This window comes from Papilio xuthus, unplaced genomic scaffold (genome assembly GCF_000836235.2).
Source record: "Papilio xuthus unplaced genomic scaffold, Pxut_1.1 DF829129.1, whole genome shotgun sequence".
NCBI classification, from domain to species: Eukaryota; Metazoa; Arthropoda; class Insecta; order Lepidoptera; family Papilionidae; genus Papilio; species Papilio xuthus.
The window spans coordinates 2,663,995-2,681,985 of NW_013529520.1; the positions used below are offsets into that span (position 1 = coordinate 2,663,995).

Consider the following 17,991-nt stretch of genomic DNA (forward strand, 5'->3'; position numbering starts at 1 on the left):
GGATCTCGCTGAAATTTGGCATAGATGTATATCGCAGTGTAAAAGAACACATAGGCTTCTAATCAAGTCTTTTTTTTCAATTCTTAATCCAAATTAATAAAATATAAAATAAAAAAGTCAATAGATCTTTTTGGTAACCTGAATACAAAGCAGATAAGCTTTAATGGAATATTTCGAAATAAATGTATAATAAAAGTGTACAGTCATCATTTTTAACATTCAGATATTGATTTAGGAATGAATCGTATGAATATTTTTTTCTTTCTCCTTTGATATTGAAGTCGTTGCAGGAATGTAAATGAAGAACTGTTAATGGCTTTTAAAATTGTCTTTAGGTATAAGATTATCAAATAATAGAATTCAGCTCTATCTAATTAGAAATAAATCTCTAATTACAATAACAAGAAATATTGTATGGATAATTAATGTCAAAATATTGTATTGATTTAACAACTAAACTCAAATGCATCTTAGAATTTAATAACAGCGTTGTCTACGTGAAGCTAATAGACAAGAGATTGTTTAAGTTATGTGGTTTCTATTGTATTACAACCGGCAGTGGACTACCGCAAACTAACGAAGATGCTGTTTACTAGTATGTAAGTAATATACTATATGTCCATAATAACACATCGTGTCTGATGACGTCAAAGCAACCGTCTTTTGTTGTTTACTATAATGTGTATGGTGCGAAATAGACATTCACGAAAACCGTCTGGGTTTTTCCTGTACAATGCAGGCGATTGTTAATCATTAGACCTGCCACACACGTTAAGTTTGGCATGTCTGGACTATTCTAACCTTGCAGGCAAAATCTACATACATAGGACATACTTATATACATACATACATAGGTTTTCCTGTATTTTATGCATAACCATCATATAAAACCTAACGTGTGTAGCCGGTATTATTTTCAAGTAATGATTTCATTAAAGTCCGCAGTTAGAATTCGAGAGGTGCAAAACTTAAAGAGAATGTCCAGAGTTCTTGTATCTTTAGTGTAATATACGTTAACGTTACACAAAAGGATCTTGGCCATAATCTGTATTAAGCCGCGTGCCGCCGCGTCTTACTCCCGACGCGACGGTCGGCTTAATATCTCCCTGTTTCAGAGCGTCTGCGTTTTTAAAGCAAGTTAAGCTTTAGTTTCACTGTATTTAATGCAAAATTCTATTTAAAAATTAAATGTTAAATAAGGTTAGTGTGATTATCACTAATTAAATTTTCGTCTCTTGTCAGTATAGAAAGGTATTAAATTTAAAAAAAAATAAAAATATTTCCAAGTAATATTTCTATTGTTTAATTATAAAGTTGAAACAAGGCATTGTAATCTTATTACATACATGTAAGTTTATTATCTTAGTTCACCTCAGCTTAAGATTAGACTAAAATTTTGCAGACAACTTTGATTGACTTTCGAATCAATTAACTTTGTGCTGTGTATCACTGGCATTATATTTTCATATTGTCTCTTTAAATAATCACGCTATAAGATAAAGAGCCATTTATTTTATAGGAGTAAAGTAAAAAGTTTAAAGTAGTGCTGGCTGAGTCGGTGCTGGTTGGGTTGGTGCGAGCAAACAAGTAAAAACTTCCTTGAGTTGCGCCCGTTTCCGCTGGGATTATTACCTTCTCAGGACGTGAAATCCTAATTACTTGCGCAGTGGAAACAAAAAGAGGACCGCTTTATCACCATAGAATAAATAACTTACACTTATTTCTACTTGGAGTAGACAGGGAAGCACTTATACTTAATAATTTTCAAACCCTTTTAAAAGTTCTTAATTTTTTTTATATGTAATTAAAAAAGTTAATATAGATACATAATTAGTAAAAATAGGAACAATAATAAATATTCGCAATGTAACTAATAAAATCATAATTTTTACCATCGAATGTGAAAAATAATAACTTTCATTTTTTTTAATATCATTAATTTAAGCTACTTTAGAATGTTAAATGAATCGGTTAATTAGTGGTAAATTTAATCTTTGTCATAAGTTTACCAACGCCCGCTTTTAAAACTTTAAGTAGGCTCCTTTTATTGCAATGTTTTTAAAATGATTAGTGCATAAAAAACAAACTTATTGGGGTAATGACTGATTTCATTATTTGGCCTCTTAATCACTTACGTGATAAATGTAATTAACGGAAAATGTTTTGTAACACACATCGAATTACGTTAAATGGAGTCTCACGAATACTGTTTACTTGTACCCCAAAAAAAAATATGTAAATAGTTGATTTCTTTGTTTCGTAGTCTTAGATTAAATATGTAGAGACGTGGAACAGTTTAATCGGTACTATGACAGTTCATCTTTTCTTCAGTAAGAATTCACCTCCACCTCTTTTCCTTATCAACTATTCCTTACTTACCTATGTCATGACATTACGTTAATTTATCCGATGAGATACGATTGCAGTCTTAAGGGGTCGACGACTTTCAATTTACTGAAAGATAAATATACTAGATTACTATACGACTTTATGGATCGTGTTATAGTATGTTTAGCATGTTTTCTTTAATAATAACCGCGAGGCAGTGTAGCTTCGCCTTAAGAGCCATGCGTTCGTTCCATGCCGGCGTGGCTACCGCGTGGCCGGCGACTTTTGTCATCATGGACTGTTATCAGCTGATAGCGGTGCGCTAATTCGACGCGATTGGCCGCGGCGAGGGCGTGCGTCTCCCGCCCGCGACTATATATTCAAATGTGCCCTCATCTGCCTCAGCATTACTTGCTCAGACGCTGCACGTGACGCGTACTAACCTCTCTTAATAAAATCTAACACACCCACTTGACAGGTGAGTACATTTACTACTACAATTCTAAGAAACAAAATAGAGTCGTAGACGTCTTTAAACCACACAATTTGAAAGCCTTAACCTAAATGAGCAACGCCATCTCATTTAAATCTTTTCTTTTCCTCGATCTGACATTGAATTCTCTTTTCCAATACCCAAGTTGGTACAAGAAGACGAAAAACCACAATTTTATTACCGTCGTTTTATTGCGATCGACAACTGAACGATTTGCATAAATCGATTTTAACTTTGTTCGAGAAATGAAACCGCCAGAGAATTACTTAGTAGTCTGTTTGATTTATTCTATCTTTTAAAAAATTTATCGTCCTACATCACGGCCAGACAATGGAATTAGAATGACAAAATGAAATTGTTCGCTCGCAGTGACAATTTTTCTTTTTGAAAAATTTGCTCCATTTTAAAACGATGGCTGGATATAAAAATGATGAGTTGATATTATTATTAGGTGGATTTTATAAATCGTTGCACTTAAGAATTATATTAGCCGTGATTCCGAACAATTTATAAGAATTGATATAATGGTAAATTCATAAAACGCTTTTTGGGTCGGTGTTGAAAAGTAAATGTAAATGGAATTAATTCTTTTCAGATAAAATAAAACAAAATGGCTTACTTGCAATCGATGCCTAAATCTGAAACCATTAAATTGCGTGAAAAGCATCTTGGGTAAGTGAAAGTAAATTTAAAAGTGTTTTCTTTTATTAATAGAAAGATGTAGCTACATCATATATTTAACAAAGCAATTTGAGGCTTCCTCGAACGTACGTGTCGATTTGTTGTCTATAATGGCGAGTCGTTCATTATACCAGAACGGGTATAGGGTGGAGTTGGATAACGGTAAATTTGTTTCACAGAGCCGCCTGCCAGTTGTTTTTCCGCTCTTCGCCGCTGAAAATCGTCCGAGGCATCGCCCAGTACATGTATGATGAGACCGGCGAGCGATATCTCGACTGCATCAATAATGTGGCACATGGTAAATATACATATAAAACTAGCTGTATAACAAATACAAAATATAGCCATAACAATCTATACCACTGCTGTAACTTCTGTACCAAAACATATTGTTATCCTTCTCAATCTTTGAGAAAGAACAGAGACAAAAAATGTTTTTAACATATGTTTCGACAGTGGAAGATCACGGTATTAAAAACTTTTTATTTAACTATATGTATCTATCGTGATCAATCATGATTTAATTTCTTCCACAGTTGGCCATTGTCATCCGCACGTCGTAGAAGCGGGCAGGAATCAAATGTCACTAATATCAACCAACAATAGATATCTACACGACGAGCTCGTGATATTAGCTAAAAGGCTCGTCAAGACAATGCCGGAGCCTCTTTCCGTTTGCTTTTTCGTCAATTCTGGCTCAGAGGCTAATGACCTCGCTCTCAGATTAGCCAGGGTGCACACAAAGAGGAAAGACGTCATCACTCTTGACCAGTAAGTATTAAATATTATTGCGAGTCTTCAAAGTCCGTCAAATATAAGATTATGATTGAATCAACGAGTGACTGCGAAAGGTTGTTGGCGTTTATAAAAGTATATTTATATTATGTTTACAGTTCTGATAAAGATATTGTAAAATATTTAAGAGAAACCATAATTGTACTTTATTTGTCATTGTTTATCATTGATATTTTAAATTATGTTAGTAACTCACGTACGTAACTGCGAATATGTTAAGATAAAATATCAATAATCGATGTTACTTAGAATCGATTTCCCAATTTAATTTCGCCAACAAAGCGTGAAATGGTGAGCGAATGTTTTACTTCGAGACGCTCGAAGTTTCTTAGGTGCTACTAGCGCCTGTTTGTTACAGCGCGTATCATGGCCACCTTACGTCTATGATTGATGTCTCCCCCTACAAACTGAACCTACCGGGAGGGCCAGAGAAGCCAGAGTGGGTTCACGTGGTGAGTTGGTTATGTACCTAACTCCCGCCGAAAATCTTCGGTCATACTTCCAGCACTAATTGATTTCGCGGCCTCAGATAATTTTACATATCAAATACCATTCCGTTGCATAATTACAACCCAATTAAAATAACCCATCTCGGGAATAATTGAGATATTACGAAGTATTGGTTTACTTGTAATGTGACCTATTTAAATGAGATAAAACCCTTCGAAGACGAGCTCAAGTGTTAAATTTAACTACCATGACTAGTACTGTTAGGTATATTTACATAAATTATTTTGTACAGTAATGAAACGTCCATCTTAATAATTATCTTATTCTGAAAATATATTATAATTCAATTTGAAAAGGCCTTGGTAATATTTTTATACGTATTATTTTTTGTGTATATCAAAGTGATGTGGAGAAAAACTTAGTTTCATCTTGAAGACAATGTTATATTTTTTTAATGTTGCTGAAAAATATGCGTTTCCAGAAAAGTTCTTTAAAAATACACAAAAACAATTCCATACATAAAGTTTTTCTTTAACGTTTTTGGATAGGATTCGAAGATAAAAAAAGTTAAATTTAATCACAGTTTTTGTATATTTTTCATTATATTCTTCTCAAGTATCATAATTCTTATGTTAAAATAGAATATAATCACTAATTGACTTTTCAAACAATAGGCGCCAGTTCCTGACGTATACCGTGGGAAGTACACGTACCCGAAACATTCTCAATCAGAAGAGGAACTAGGGAAGATGTACGCCGACGAAGTTGGCCGGATCTGTAAATATATTTCGGACAAAAACGGCGGCGTGTGCGCCTTTATAGCGGAAAGTTTGCAGAGTTGCGGCGGCCAGATCATCCCGCCCGATGGATACCTGAAACGTGTTTTTGAGTAAGTACATTGTTTTTATGACTTTACTTCGGCAATGACTCGAACTTGGAACGATGTTATCTTGTTTAATAGAAAAAGTTTTAAGACTTTTTTAATCCGAATGTGTCTTTCGAATGTATATGTGTCGTGACTGTCAGACAGAGCCAGGCTTATCTCATTAGATCTTATCAAAATAAATTACAGCATTTTAATAATATATAAAAGATTAGTGTGGCTTTATACAGATCTTATAGATGTAATAAAAGGTTACAGACTTGCAATCGACGCGTAAAATGCAATATACGGGCGGATAAGTTTTAACTACGCTTTACTTAGAACTATGTGACATAGACTATCTAATAATAAACAATGAAAACATGACCGATATGCAATAATAAAGTCGTTAAAATAAATGTTTTATTTATTTTAATGACTTGCAATTATAATAAGAGTAGATAACGAACACGAAGCGCATTCAAATTAATGTTAAAAAATACGTCCTTACCTACGTTTTTTTATATCAGTTTTCGAGGTTAAAGACATCAAGTGCATAACTCGTGTGACAGATAAAACATATTGCACTGCCAATAAATTTTTTAAGACATGACAAAGGCTGAGCTGCGCATAAAATATACAAATAATCTACAGATACTAGTTGACTAAAATTTAGTCTATATTAGTATGTTGGTGAAATAGTTTTAATGACTTACTAGCTGTTGCCCGCGATTCCTTCCGCGCGGAATTAAAAAAAAAGTGTGTTGTACGTCCATACCAAATTTCATCGTGATCCGTTAAGCGGTTCCGGACATACCTATAAAAATCCATCTAATCATTCGCATTTATAATATTAGTAAGGAAAATAGTGGATAGTTTGTCCGTTACATTTACGAGCTGTCTTAATTAACAATGACGTCGGAAGTATTTGTCGCAGGGATAGTCGCTTGTTATCCTCATGCTCGGACCCTCAAGGGAGTAGGTAGGGAGCGGTCCCAATGACGTAATTACACTTCTTATTAAATAAATAACATTGCGGAAACGAATTATGTTACATGTCCAAACAAATAATTATTTATTTAACATCTTTTGCTTAGTTAGCAAATGTTAGATCATTTATAAGAATAGCCGGTTTTATGAAGTGACTAGCTGTCGTACGCGACTCCATCCGCGCGTAATTAAAAAAAAAACTTAATAAGTAGCCTATGTGTTCTTTCAGACTATGCTCTACCTCTATGTCAAATTTCACCGAGATCCTTGAAATCGTTTTACCGATTAGTAAGATAGTAAGTTAACCGTACAGTCAGCTGCATAAATATGTTTTTTAAACCTAAAAAAATTGCATGGTGATTCCGTTTTTAAAAAATTGAAACATTCGTCAATACCGTGTATTTTATGGTCGGAGAAATACGGACATATACGTGCATACATGTTTTTGAAAATGATGATGTATACCAGTTTCGCGAGCTTTGTACATGTATACATATTTATACAGCTGACTGTACCAGAGATCAAAGAAATTTTTGGAGTTACGTAGTTTACTCCATATCTAAGTTGCTGAGTTTTAGGTATTCATTTATATTTATGGAATATGTTGGATAAGATAAGTGATGAGTACGTCTGATACAAACAGTTCTTGTCTTTAGTAACAAATTATTACATTATTCATTATGCAATATTGATATATAAATATTAAATGTACACAAGAAGAAAAGTAATACATAAAATGGATATTTTCCACAGACTATCTAGCTTACATCATGTTTGTTTGAACTCTATATGATGCTTCAATATACTATCATAGTGTATATTTATCATAAAACATATTAACATGTGAACTCATACTTAGATAACAAATGCTATATTTGTGCTAAATGTTATAATTAAACCGAATAAGTAGTGTCAGAGTGCTGTAAGTAACGTAATACATTTAGAGATTATATATAAAGCGATAAGATATACAAGTCGTGGTGATAATTTATTTAAATTTATATAAGAAGCGTAAATATCTACTTATATAATGATCGTGATTAGTATGGGTTCACATGTCCGTATAAATTAATGTTTATGTCACACTCGCGCGGTCACGTGAATGCGTCGTGACATGTGGTCATGTAAATTGAACCTAAGCGTTAACAGCTTCGATTGTGTTTAAATTTTACAAAACTTTTAACTGCAATTTAATTAAATATGTATGTATGAAAGCGATTCACAAAAATTTGTCCTTTTACGTAAAGTTATTATATATAAATTATTAAGTTATGTTTGAAATAAAGAAAAGGAAATTCCAGCATATAGCAAATCTATTATTAAAATTAATAGTTAGATAATGAAACACCCTGTATCAATTATTATATCTCTTGTTCCATAGATACGTGCGTGAAGCGGACGGTGTATGTATAGCTGACGAAGTCCAAGTGGGCTTTGGGCGCGCGGGCACCCATATGTGGGCGTTTGAAACCCAAGATGTTGTGCCTGACATTGTGACGATGGGTAAACCGATGGGCAATGGACACCCGGTTGCTGCTGTTATTACTACACCAGAGATTGCTAAGAGCTTTGCCGATACCGGAGTGGAATATTTTAACACGGTGAGTTGTTTGATAAACTCATTTTTAATATAATAATATAATAATAACATTCCATAATAATTAATAATGGTATCATCTAAATAAAATGGTAAAAAGTAATAGGTCATCTTACTTATCTTACTTACTTATTATTAATATTATAAAGTGAATGTTTGGATGGAGGAATGTTTTTTAGAAGGTACCACCAAAACGGCGTCATGGATCTAGCTGGAATTTGACATAAGTGCAAAACATAGCCTGAAAGAACACATAGGCTATTATTTTTTAGGAGATTTAAGGAGGACTAACTAAGGAATTGTCAACGTCTATAATCATAACATTATTTGTCTAAGTTAATCAAAAATCTTATTCAGTGTTATGATTGAAAAGAATGATAATAAGTAATGTAAACATATGTATTGAATCAGAAATATAACCGCGTAATTTTATCTACAAACATTTGTCGTACTTAAATATGCAATACTGTAATTGATAACGTCTTAACGTCGAACTCGTTCCCAGTCGTTCATTAAAGTTCATAACAAAATGTAAGTAGGAAGTAGCTTCAGTAATGAGGCACTTTGAAACTTTCATCATTTAGTCAAAAGATGAAAAAATGTTCAAGTTCTGATGTAGTTTTCTATTAAAGAAAACATATTTTCCCTCGGCCACCAGTTAACTTGTTCTTTCAAGTAGTCTGGAAGTTAACGTCTGCGAAATAGCAGGGTAGTTGTATTAAATGTTTCTTCTAACTTCTTTCCTGCTTGTAGATTACAAATGTTTATGATGATGGAACCGAGCGAGTTAGTTAACTTTATTCCATCCCTGAGGTTGAATCTCACAACTTTATAACGCACATTTGTTGTTCTTACTAGATGTTTCAAGTGAAGAATAAAGACGTCGAGACGAAATGCATTCCGAACGATTTTCAACTTTAATTTCGTAGACAGTATATTGAATCAGTTGTATAAAACTTTTTTAATATGTTACACAAGTTTCACGACAAACTTTACTCGTACAGATTCACTCGAGAAAAATTTGCTGAAATGCAACACCAATTTTTAGTTTGCCGCTCCATTTACAAGAGAGTTTATGTCAGTAAGTCATGAAGCGTAAAGTTTTCTCTACAAAAGATCCAAATAAGATATTTTTCAATTGAATATAATCTTTTACAATATTTGCTTTGGGATATTGAACTGTTGCTTATTATTTATATGTAAAAACTATCTGTCGCCGGCGACTTTGTCCGTTCGGAATAAAAAAACTTAATAAGTAGCCTACGTGTTCTTCCAGATTATGTTCTACATGTATAGGACATTTCACCAAAATTCGTTAAGCCGTTCCTAAGATACCTTCAAAAACATCCATCCAAATATTCGCATTTATAATATTAGTAAGATATAAAATTAGTTATTATAATAACTTGTTTATGCAAAGGTTCGAAAACATTATAATGAATTAACAAAATCATAAAGTTGAACTCTCTGAATTATAATAGACATTTAAATTGTACAAGTTTTAATTGCTTCAGAATATTATAATATATATTAGCTTTGAAAGTTTTATATTTTAATAAGACGCTTTTCTATCAACTGATTACTTACAACTGCCAAGTCTCATGTACTAATTGCCCGGTCATAGTAGAAGTCATTGAACCTTTTTAATTTATAAAATGTAATACCATCGATTAACTTATTTTTTCTGACGTAAAAAGCAGTTTCATTGCGAAAGTAAGTACATATATTGTTTTTCTGCAATGGATAATTTTGTTATACAGTACGGCGGTAACCCAGTGTCGTGTGCGATAGCTAACGCTGTCCTGGACGTGATAGAAGAGGAACGTTTGCTGGAACGAGCACAGCGCGTAGGTAACCATCTGCTAACGCGCTGTGAAAAGCTCAAACATAAGCATCGTCTGATCGGTGACGTCAGAGGACGAGGACTGTTCGTTGGTGTGGAACTTGTCACTGATAGAGAGACGAGGACACCAGCAACTGCGGAGGCAAAACATATTGTAAATAGGTAATATAAGCTTTTGTGATCTATTCTGTAAACATCCCAAAGTGACTTGGCAATTAAAAAAAACATTCGTTGTTAAATTCACGCAATCCAAAGGCCAGAAGTCCCAAGTCAGGAAGCTGATACTATTTTGTTACTGTCGATAAATATTACAAAATAAGCCAGTAAGAGTAAGACTAATAATAGTACAGAAAAAAATCCTGATACTATAAAAATTTTAAGTTTCCGAAATTTTCATGTTAGCCGTTATTACGCTGTCTTAAATAAAACATGGGAAAAAATGACGAATTTTTTGGCACATTTTGATATTTGAAGTGTTAACTTAAATATTTTTGAACAGAATGCGTGAAGAAAAAATATTAATCAGTCGCGACGGACCGGACAGTAACGTGTTGAAGTTCAAACCGCCAATGGTGTTCTCAACACAAGATGCAGACAGATTAGTGGACACGTTAGACCGAGTGATGGCTGAACTAGACGGCAGCATACCACTCACGAACATCAAACTAGAGGTAAAGAATTATTTAAAACTTTTAAATGTAAATTTTAAAAACTTATAAAATTTAAAACGTATTTCATACAGCGACTTGTAAAATATTCAGAACGACGCGGCTGCTTAAGAAATTATGTCAACCGTATAAAGTTTAACAGTCTAGCATAAAATATTTTCATTCTGAGACATTTTGTTAGTCCACTGGTGAATTTATGTATTATTATTAACATAAGCCTATGCTATGCTAGCCGTCTTTTACATTATGCGGACTTGAATATGGAGTGAATGCGCATTTTAAAATGATTGAGTTTAAATGTGCTTAACTAGACGCCCTATTGATTACAGCTGCTGATAGAATTCGCTTATGGAATGAAATCAATATTAAAATTTCATCATTCAGATTTATGGGGATTTTATAATATTTTAATAAAAAAAATTAATTTGTATCATCTCTTCGCTGTTAATTAAAATATCACAATATTTATATAAACACTAGCTATCGCCCGCGACACCGTCCGCGCGGGATCAAAAGTAGATGTTGGCCAATTATCAGACCTACTTAATATGCTCACAAAATTTCATGAGAATCGGTCAAGCCGTTTCGGAGGAGAATGGGAACGAAAATTGTGACCCGAGAATTTTATATATAACAAGATAAAATTACAATTTTGTAATGCGGAGCAACCGGGTTGTCTTGCGCTAAATAAACAAAAAGCTTTTTTTTTGCAGGTACTAGTTACATCTCTCGACGAAACCTCAAGTACAACGGATTCAATGTTACAAAGTAATATGGCGCAAAGTGTAAAAGCGATGTAATTTTATAGTATAAGAAATCTCCAAGTATTTTCGAATATAATTTTTGTAAATATAGCATTAAGTTTTATATTGTAATAAATTATAGTTCCTGATATATTTAATGTTAAGTTTATGATTATAACATAGTTGATTTTTACTTTACGTGTTTTTTTACCTAAACTAGTATATTTTTTATTACAAAAAAAATCTCAAAAGTGTAATAGTTACTGGTAATTGTTATAACAAAAATAAGATATCACAAGTTACGTTCTCATAAATGTAGAGATTATTAAAATAATTAAACTCAAAGAAAGTTCCTGAATATAATTTTTATTACATTCATCCCCTCTGTTATTTTACATGTACTTGTTATTTTATATCTTTCGGTAAATACGATCCTAAAAAAACAGAGTAATTAACATCGAAGTTAAAAAGTTTAGCATGGAAGTAAGAAATAAATATTAGCTGAAATCCGAAAGCAGTGTGGAACTAACGAGCACTGACCCTCAAGTATTCGTAGATAGTTTTCCCCTCGCCATACAACACGAACATCAGTTAAGGCAACGTATAAAACTGCCGAACTTTGATGCCATTTATTATTTGTAGAAAAAAATAATAATTTCCTAATAATAATAAAAACAGAAAGGTATTTATAATCGCTACACTGTCTCAAAGGTTTAATTATTTAATAAAAATAAAATATCATTTTCTATGTAAATTTAATTTACACTATTTACGCGACTTCTGTAGCATATTGTAATGTAATTGTATTAAGAATTACAAGTATTAATCATCGTTAACTTTACGAGTAGGTGATCCGATCGGGCTACTGTTAACAGAAAACCGCACATGAACGAAACAAGCATACTTCGTTCGAAATTAATTTCAACAAATGGATCGAATTAACAGCTATGTTGTGCAAATTATCACAAAACAATGTTTTACGTTCGCACAGCGGTCAGTATACACGAAATACTTGTACCACAAAAGTAATTTGATGATTAAATATTTAAAGTAAATGTATATTCATTTAATTGGTATCAGAGTATATGATTAACTGGATGAAAACACACCATCGCATTTGACCGCAAAATATATGTTTTTGTACAGGACGTGCTCCTGTACATAAAACATAAGATTTATTTTGCTTAAAATGTACTTAACACGTTCTCTGCTGACCAACAGTGAGGTTTCACTTTACTCCTATATTTTTTTTAATCTGTATAAAATTACTAAATTGTTTGCCTGTAAGAACGAAATTAAATCTCTCGTAAAATGCGGTCATCACTGATTGACGCTGCTTGAACTGAAAGTCTATATGTCAACCATCACTGACCGACACGGCCCGGACAGGAAACCGCGATTTTTTTCTCGGCATAGAACGTGGTAAGAAACCAGTTACCATTAAAAAGCGTCATTATGAATACATGATTGATATTATAATATAATTATAACTAAAGAAATTATTTCACTAATAAAAACTTAATTAGATAGTAGCTTCATTATTAAATTCTTTGATGGGAAAGACTGAAAGAAATCGTTATTTATAAAAAACAATGATTTCATTTGTACAATTTAAAATCGATTTGACTAATTTGATTTCCAAGTCAGCGTAACTTTTCAAATACAAAAATGAATTTTACTGAATATTTGTACAGTTAATACAAGTTAATTTTTACAAGTCGTGAAAGTAAATTTTATTAGAACGAAAGGAAATGTATATAATTTAATAATTGAATTGAAATAAATAATATAACAATAACCATACTAATTGTTTTAGTAAAAAAATAACCTCAAAGCTATATAAAGTTTTCTGGATAAGCCATGATTTTAATTTAGTTCCAAACGAAGCGACGTTGTCTCTTCTTAGCGCTATGTTTTGTGCTGCAAAGGAACATTGTCAGACAAGTCTATTAACAGAAACAAATACAATTAGACAGAACAACTTCTAACAAGCATTGTTGTATAGGTACTGTCAATCGAGTTAATTTTGTCAGGTAATTTTCCCTTTTCGCAAGATTAGTCTCTTGACCTAAATGAAAGAAATGTGTTTTATGTGACGTTAAACATTAAGTGACCCAATTATTTTTATTGAAATATAACTTTCTTCGCTACTATGAGATTGAATCAAGTACGTAACACAATCTCCTTGTCCTTATACCACTCACGTGGGGTCGACGCGATTAGCTTTATAAACCTTATATTAAAAAAAAATAACTTCTGTTATAGATGTCGATAATTTTAGAGAACTTTAAATGAAAAAAAAAATGTTTTTTGTCCTGAAATCGTTTACGAAGCAATAAAATTATTTCGCATATTTGCTATTTATTTTTGAAAGGGAACTTAGCATTCGCTTCATATCCACAATTGTAACCGTTGTAGATATACCTACATTATTATGTATCAATGTATTGATGGTTGGATGGTTGCTTGATAGAAGATATCTCCAGAACGGCTGCATAGCTCGCACTGAAATTTGGTAGATGTAGAACATACCTGGAAAATAACAAATAGGCAACTAATATTTTTCTTATTTCACGCGGACGGAGTAACTGGCCATAGCCAGTATTACATAATTATAGATCTGGGAGCGGTTTCGTCCGACCGCATAATATTATATTATTTCATTGAAGCAAATACGGAACGATTTTGAATGCAGCTGGTGAACAATTGAACCTCGTGTGCGACCTCACGTAATGAGATGCGGATACAATGTGAAATCCATTTAATTATGGTAGCATCGCTGTGCAGTTAACGTATCATTTGACTTTTGGTTTTGAATTTAGTATTATAATTCCATGCAGTTTTTTTTTCGTTCGGTCGCTAAGTAACTCTTATTTTACCTTGCTAAGATTCTGCTACATCAAAATCTTCGACATTCTGAAGATGTAGGTGCAGATGAGAAAAGTAAAAAGTGAGTAAAATGTGTAATCATAAAACAAAGTTTTATTTTTAAGGGAAATGAAACGGAAATTACTTAATAGTTATATTTATCTATTCATATTACGATCAGTTATTTTATGACATTTTTCTGTTACGCGAATGTTTGTAACATTGAAATAAAATGTTTTAATTGTTTCAACTGAAATCCAAAAAGTGGGCGTGCGGCCAATTGGTAGGCAAATTGAAAACAGAACGGCTATGAGCGGGCAACGGGCAACGGGCAGCGGCAGCGGCGCGTTACCTCGACGGGATTGTTGTTATGTTTCATTTGGAAACAATTTCAGCGCGAGTCGAAAGACTTTACAACTCTGTCGAAGCGCGCTTTGTTTTAACTAACCGTACAATTTTTAACGAGCTTTTTTACCGATCGCTGAATAAGCACTATTACGAAGATGCTCCTCAACTTTAGCTTTCAAATAGTTAATTCATCAATTCATTTGGTATACAAAATTGTGCACCAGTTTATGGAATACAAAATTTTTAGTTTTCCATTCATTTTTAAGTTTATTTTTAAATATAAAGTGATTGAACATAATTTACTATCATGTATTTCAGCCATTTAAATTATTGATTTGTGGGATTTCTACGTGACCTTGTGATCGTTAATCTGCGTAGCCGTTCTGGACATAAGCGCTTGGATTTCTAAATTGCTCTTAATAAGATAAATAAGCATTAATGTATTTTAACATTTGTAGTATGCTCAGACAGTAACATAAAATAATATTATGCATTATATCAAAATTAGTCTATGTATAATTTGCAATATTTCTGCATGCTTAGCATTTTTTTCTAAAAGAATCACCATTTTAGTCAAGCAAGGTAATTAGTAAAAACAAAATAATGTTTTAACAAGTTTGCGAACTAAATTCTTATAAAACGAGCAAATGTTAATTCCAAGTTAACCGTAAATGTAGCGAGTTTGGTCAAGCGTTAAAATTGCCTCCACCCCTCACGGGCGACGGTCACAAGCCATTATCTTTTACCGTCCAATTTTTTTCTTCACTGAGGTGCTAGTTACGGACTTTAAAATCGTGCACATGGGAATTGTGCTTGCAAGGTTTTTTATATGGCGAAGACGCGAACACCCGGCCCGGACACGTGCGCCAACTTGCGACCGTTACATCAATCTTGTCTACCTTCTTACTATTTTGTGCAATCTTATCAATTTCAAATGCAGTTCAAATATGGATCGTTTTCCTTAAGAAATTGAGCTGAGTTTTCTACAAAAGTATATGTGGCTTTCAACGTTCTTCTTCTGAGCATCTTCGGCACCTTTTGTAGACAATGAAGGCATTGAATGTCTGGACAATGCGCGGTCCCGGTGGCGAGGCGATTAGTCGGATTTATTTAACGGCTCCAATCTCAAGGAAGACGTTGAAGATATCGAAATATAAAAGTTTCGCTATAACCGACGATAAAGATTCAACCGGGGTTGTAATAAATGAGCGTACTTTTTTGACATGGCCCGTAATAATTCTTCTAACGGTATGACTTGATAAATATTTCAATGGTCGATGCAAGGTTTTTTTGTGCGTTCAATGCCGATTCTTTATTGCGAAAGTTTAAGGGTTTTTTATTTGGAGCTTCCCGTTTTTACTTGACGCCCTTGGTTTGAGCACATTTAAACGTGTTTATTTGTATTAATCCGACATAAAGTGGGATGCTGAAAGATTTCTATATGGCAACATTGTAGTCTTAGGTCTTTTCAATACAATCATTCTTGGTACAGAAAATACATAAGAATTATTTTCAAATTTAAGCTTTTTATAGCTTTGTCATGAATAAAAAGATGGAACAATTTACCTCTTAGTGTTGTATGTAGATTTTGTAACTTATAGAATAGTTGCCGTTCGCTATTTCATCCATGCGTAACTTAAAAAAACACAATTAACTTATGTGTTCATCCAGGCTATGATCTACATCTGTACCAAATTTCAGAGCGATCCAACCTGCTGTTCTGAAGATACCTTCAAACAAATATCCATCATGCCCTCTAAACATTCGCGTTTATAATGTTAGTAAGACTTAAAATAGATTTTAATTTAACTATAATTGTTAAGAGCGACGCTTTTATACAATTTAATTAGAATGATTGCTGTAATTTATTGTCTACTGTGTAATTTACGTTCTCTGTCTTTATATTTAACAGGAATTAATCAACAAAACCGAGGACGCGAGAATACGATGCGTGTTAAATTTAACTCGCTCTTGTTTATAATCTTAGCAGGCTTGATCACAGTTGTCTCGGTAACGTGTGTTGTGGTTCACCGATGTTTTCACGTCGTTTCTGTTCGAGACAATTCTCTAGGGTTGTCAGAAACGTTGATTCGTTTTATATGATATTAAATTGAACGCCTGATGCATAAAGGGTCTATTAGGGATGTAAGTAAAAAAGTAACTTATAATGCGCAATTATGTTATCAATATAACCGACCAGTCTATCGATTTTGCTTTTGTAGTTATCTACGTATATGTTTGTAAGTTCTTAATCTTCTATTTTTAACCTTGTTATGGTAAAGTAAAGTTACTCTCATGACTAGATCTATTCTGCAACCTATTTTATTAATTTGAGTCTTACTTGTTATTTATATTTTTCGTACTGTGAAAATGAAATCATTTGATTAATAAAACATTATAACCATCTGAATAAAATGGTGTCTTATATTATAGAAGGAAACACTGACGTATGATAGTTTATATGTGTACGTAGTAATGGTTAAAGCTATTGAACTATGTTCTAAGCGAAGCTATATCTCTGATTTAATCTGCACACAACTGACATATTAGTAGAAGTGACGTACGCGTGGAATACATTCTGATGTATTACGTACATCCTCTATACTGAGGAATATCTCAGCCGTCTAATAATCATATCAAGACTACGTGGTCTGGTTACAGAATCCGGAACATGTGTGCTCGATTTATTTCTGACATGGCATAACTTAAGCTTACTTATTCTACATTAGGGACAATAATTGCTGCGATATAGAAGAAATCTTATCGTATCGTATTTAAAGATTTATGGAACAGAAAAAGAGTTGAATGCAACGCTAATCTCTTTTAATTCCGATATGACGCTAAATAACTTAAATAGTCTAAACTTAAAGTTACTTAAAATGGATTTTAATGAAGATAATGTCTTTCTTTTGTAAATAATTTATTGCCAAGTATCCACAAATTAAAATGTGTAATAAGAATAGTGCTTGCAATAATACAACCCTGTGTTGTTACCGATGATAAAGTGATAGGGGAGTCATTAAGTTCTGAGTGGTTCGTGTGCCTGCGCTCGTGTCTGGCGGAGGCACGGGCACGCGACCCCGTATGTGTCACGTGTCTCGCTAACGCAGATTCAACTCCAAATCATGATGGATACTTGTTAAAACGTCGCCGTACAGGTAGATTTGTTGCGATTGACAAGTATTACGCTCTAACCTCTACAGTTTAGAGAAAATTGCTTTTTAATCTTACTAATATTATAAATGCGAATGTTTAGATAGATGGATGGATATTTGTTTGAAGGTTTCTCCAAAACGGCTGCATGGATCTCGTTGAAATTTGGTAT

The 17,991-nt window shown here is 33.1% G+C and overlaps 1 protein-coding gene across 1 annotated transcript; it reads left to right on the plus strand.

Annotated features, from left to right (window-relative positions):
- Window positions 1-2,719: 2,719 nt before the first annotated feature.
- Window positions 2,720-11,643, plus strand: LOC106120923 (alanine--glyoxylate aminotransferase 2-like). Its single transcript, XM_013316399.1, has 10 exons — window positions 2,720-2,806; window positions 3,417-3,493; window positions 3,682-3,800; window positions 4,039-4,273; window positions 4,656-4,749; window positions 5,422-5,636; window positions 7,981-8,200; window positions 9,957-10,201; window positions 10,539-10,710; window positions 11,421-11,643. The coding sequence occupies exons 2-10, from the start codon at window positions 3,432-3,434 to the stop codon at window positions 11,505-11,507; spliced, it is 1,449 nt and encodes a 482-aa protein (XP_013171853.1). The 5' UTR covers window positions 2,720-2,806; window positions 3,417-3,431; the 3' UTR covers window positions 11,508-11,643.
- Window positions 11,644-17,991: the final 6,348 nt, after the last annotated feature.